This window comes from Betta splendens, chromosome 6 (assembly GCF_900634795.4).
Source record: "Betta splendens chromosome 6, fBetSpl5.4, whole genome shotgun sequence".
Taxonomy (NCBI): domain Eukaryota; kingdom Metazoa; phylum Chordata; class Actinopteri; order Anabantiformes; family Osphronemidae; genus Betta; species Betta splendens.
The window spans coordinates 10748116-10752319 of NC_040886.2; the positions used below are offsets into that span (position 1 = coordinate 10748116).

The following is a 4204-nucleotide window of genomic DNA, read 5'->3' on the forward strand; positions in this document are numbered from 1 at the left end:
TGCTGTGATTTCTAAATGACAAATCTGAAATCAGGATTAAAAGTTTGCAAGAGATGCAACAAGAGTGTGTTAATCGTGTACGGGTGGCAGTGAATGTAGGTGTCTTGATTTCATCTCTGGTTTCAGGCCAAGGAGTCCAGCAGACACAAGGCCCGAAGACTGAAACTGAAACTCAGCCGCTGCAATGAGCCCAAAGCATCTTTGTCTGTTGGGAAAAGCTCAGCGTGGACACACACACACACACACACACACACACACACACACACACACACTGAGGTCAATGGAAAGGATAGACACGAGACGTGTTAATGCACATGCTGGACTGAGTTGGAAACTGAGCTTAGAAGGTAATACAGCAAAGCGCTGAGTCACACGCACTCGGTGCTTTAATTAAGGCTCATACAGAGCATTCTTTAATCAGGCTCAGACTGGAGGCTTCTCATCTGTGTCCTTCTTCACAAAAACATAAGAGTACAATTGTTATAGGAGGAAAACGAGGAGAGCAGGTTCACAGCGACCAACACTCAACCAGACCTCCTCTCTGTGGCTTTGTCTTAATGGTAACTCAAAACCTTCGTCTTCGGACTCCTAGAAATCACGAGACACCAGGCGCCAGGTTACACAACTTACACATACACTACACACAGTCTGGTCTTTAAATATGACATGTGTCCATCGGCTTCCATCTTCTTTAATCTAAAACAGGGGTTGGTGGGGTTTTTATCTTTCTTTTTATTGAGAATGGACCTCATTGTAAAGTCAAATGCCAGGTTTTACAAAAGTCACAAAAAATAAACTTAGACTCAACCAACAATAAAAAACAACAGCACACAATAATATTTAAGGAGCATTCGTTGTAGCGTGTTGTTCTTACCTGAATTATGAGTACAGTTTTTTAGTGTGTACAGCATCAGGTTGTTTTGAAATGACCTTAAAGGTCAGAGTCGCTCCGGACACAAATGGAGCTTCAGTGATAAAAGCCTGAACCGTCACATAAAACACAAAGGGAAAGCGCAGCTCCGTCTTCAGCTCCATAACCGAGAACAAGTGCGTGTCCAGGGGTAAATTAAGTGGGGAGGGGTTCTTGAGTGGGACAGACAATTAGCCTCCCTCCCTTCCCCTTCCTCCCTCCTCCCCCGCCCTCCCCCTCCTCCCTCAATCAGCCTTTATAAACGCAGCGGCTCCGGGAGAGACCTCCAATGGGTTCCGCGCACTCTCTCCGCGTGCCGCTGCGCTAAAGGTGCGCGAGGCCAGCGCGCACGTGCCGCCACAGCCGAGCCCGTCGACGCGGAGCCCTTCACATGTTAGAGGCAACTCTCCCACACCTGCTGCCGGTTCGGTCCGTATCCTGCTGCGTCCCGTGAAGACTCCGCGGGGCGCGCGTCCGCCGCGCGCCGCCATGCGCGCGCTCCCGCCGGCGTGGCTGTGCCTGGTGCTGCTGCCGCTCGGGATCCAGTCCCTGGTTGTGACCCACAGACACAGGTACCGTAGCGGCGACGCACCCACCTACGAACGGCTCGAGCGCGTGCGGTTTCTGCGTCGATTGTCGGTATAATGGTTGTTTTCGAGCAGCAATGTAAAAGCGTCGCCCTTTGTGTTATAGTGAACTGAAAACAAATTGATTGACTGATTGAGGGGCCGTTTAAAGGGGCCACACTGGTGGATGCATTTAAACTCCGCTGCTTCTCACTGGCCGTGTGGCAGTCATTAATGTGAGAAAACCTGTAACCGCATAATGAGGTAATTCCTCCCAGCAGCAGGAGGTGAGACAGAGGTGAGGCCGCTTTAGTGGGATTTGGGACATGGATACATGTGCATACCGAGGGGCACGGTGATAATCTGCATCTCAGACCTGAACCAGACGCATCAGCAGCCTCTGTTGTGGAGGAACAAGGCCTCTTACTACATTATTCAGATTTTAATGTGTTACAGGGAGATTATGGAGGTTTGAGTCTTATATAAGAGGGTTTTTTTTAAATAGTTTTTAGAAACTTTAATCCCTTATTACTCTGAATTAGTCCAAAGTTCAGGTGCTAAAGAGACATAATATGTATAATCTTTCAATAATCAACAATTATCAGGAATGCAAATAAAGCAAAGGGAGAGGAGAATGACAATAATATAAAAAAAGAAAACGCTTTCTGAGAAACAGAGGAGAGAGTAATGAGTGGACACAGTGGGGATCTGAACAAAACGTTTTCTATTTGGCAAGAAGAGTGTGTGTGTGTGTGTGTGTGTGTGTGTGTGTGTGTGTGTGTGTGTGTGTGTGTGTGGGGCGCCTCATGCTGCGCTCTAACTTGGGAGGAATGTTGGAGAAGCTCCTTACTTACTCCCAAACTCTCCACAGATTCACAACCAGGACGGGGACAATACGCACTCATGCACGCGAGGGGGGGGGGCAGATAAAGAGAGAGGAAGTGGGGAACGACGGCTAGCTGTTAGCTGTAACCGCTACACATTGCACCGGTGCAATATTAGCTGTCCAAGGCCACACCATAACCTGCCAGGACACAGGATCCATTAAAACCAGGCGAAGCAACAGAGTTGGACAATCTCACAAGCTTTAAGTCAGTGAACAAATGTTGGCACCGGTCAGAATACCAGCGAGGATTAGTAGCAGGATAAAGATCATTAGTTTTTCTAACCCACTTTTCAGAACAAACAAACATTTTTAGCTCATCTCCCTCCGGTCACCGTTAGATGGTGAAACAGGCAGCCACTTCACACGTGTCACCTGTGGCTGGTTCAGGGCCGGGTCCGGGTCCATCCGACCGGCTCTCCAGTGTCTGAGAGTGAACGGCATGAGAAAACCTATTGTGACGGCGTGAGACTGGAGCTGAGCCAGGCAGCAGGGAGGTGAGAAAGCAGCCACTCAGGGCCCGCATTCATGGGAGCAGGTAGAGTAGGAGACACTTGGCGAGGCGGCGAAGCGGCTCACGCTCACGCACTGAGTCGCTGTGTTTCTAAACCTGCCCCTCGTCTCTGTCTCTCAGCTGGAAGAACCCGAAGCCTCCTCCCACCAGCGTCCTGCCCGCTGCCTCTCATCACCCGGCGTCTGCTGACGACTCCATCGCTCAGGGAGACGGAGCGATGCCCCGGGGGGCGGCGCCGGTGCCGTCCGACCCCCCGCGGGGCCGGCGGCGCGGGCCGCGGGGTCGTCGCCATGCCAACGGCGGCGTCGGCAGGGGCCACGGCCGCCTGATGAGGGTGGGCTGCGTCCTGGGCACCTGTCAGGTTCAGAACCTCAGCCATCGTCTCTACCAGCTGATTGGACAGAGCGGGAGAGAGAACTCCTCCCCCATGAACCCTCGGAGCCCCCACAGCTACGGCTAGAGGCCGCACACACAAATCCAGCCTGGCGCCGCGCGGTGTGGGAGGCATCAGTCTGCTTTATTCCAGCTGGGCTTGGGCTGTAAATCGTCAGTGCATCAGCAGCGTTATGGTTTCAGTAGGTGGATGAATGAGTTACAGACTAACACCAACATTTCAGCTTTACTTCATCAAGTTGGGACACGCAGGACTTCCAGCGCGCGGCGTCGGCGTCATCGGCCAGTACCACCAGTTACGTCGGCGCTGGCCCAAACCCAGAGGAAGCGCCAGTCGAAGCCCGTTCACCTGAGGGCCCACGACTACATAGAGACGCATGGAAGCACTTTAAACTTCTTTATATTCTGTATGACTTGAATATTAAAAATGTGTTATTTAACTTTTAACCCTTTAACTCTGTGTCTCTCAATGTACTGTATTGATCAGTGCAACTAATATGATCATAACTTCACAAATCTGGACGAGGCCTCTTGTGTTTTTTTGTAGTGGTAACTTAACACATCAGAATTGGCGGAAGGCCCTTTAACTTACACAGACCCGGTTGTTGTTCACCTCCGGAGCTTTAGGGAGGTTTTCAAGGTGGCCAATCAGATTTCAAGGTCAGGCCGAGTCCCCCCCACCCCTGACTTGAACAAAATGAAACCTGTCTGATTCCTAATTTGTACTTGTTTTTTTCCCCTTATGTTATAAAATAGTATTTTCTAGGACAGACAAACAGCAAAGTGACCCAAGCTCCGGGTTCATGCAGATATCGGCGCCCTGGTCGCCGTGGAGTCGGCGGCGTGGCTCTGAGCCAGATGTTAAGTTCCTGCACTTCTGACAGTCTGACAGGAATCAATAAATAACACTCAGTATTGGAGTCAAAGGAAGGTTGTGT

At 50.7% G+C, this 4204-nt stretch overlaps 1 protein-coding gene across 1 annotated transcript; it reads left to right on the forward strand.

The window, feature by feature from the left end:
* Positions 1-1172: 1172 nt before the first annotated feature.
* Positions 1173-3807, forward strand: adm2b (adrenomedullin 2b). The gene is made up of 2 exons (XM_029152975.3): positions 1173-1482; positions 2994-3807. Exons 1-2 carry the CDS (start codon positions 1400-1402, stop codon positions 3331-3333), a joined length of 423 nt encoding a protein of 140 aa, XP_029008808.1. The 5' UTR covers positions 1173-1399; the 3' UTR covers positions 3334-3807.
* Positions 3808-4204: the final 397 nt, after the last annotated feature.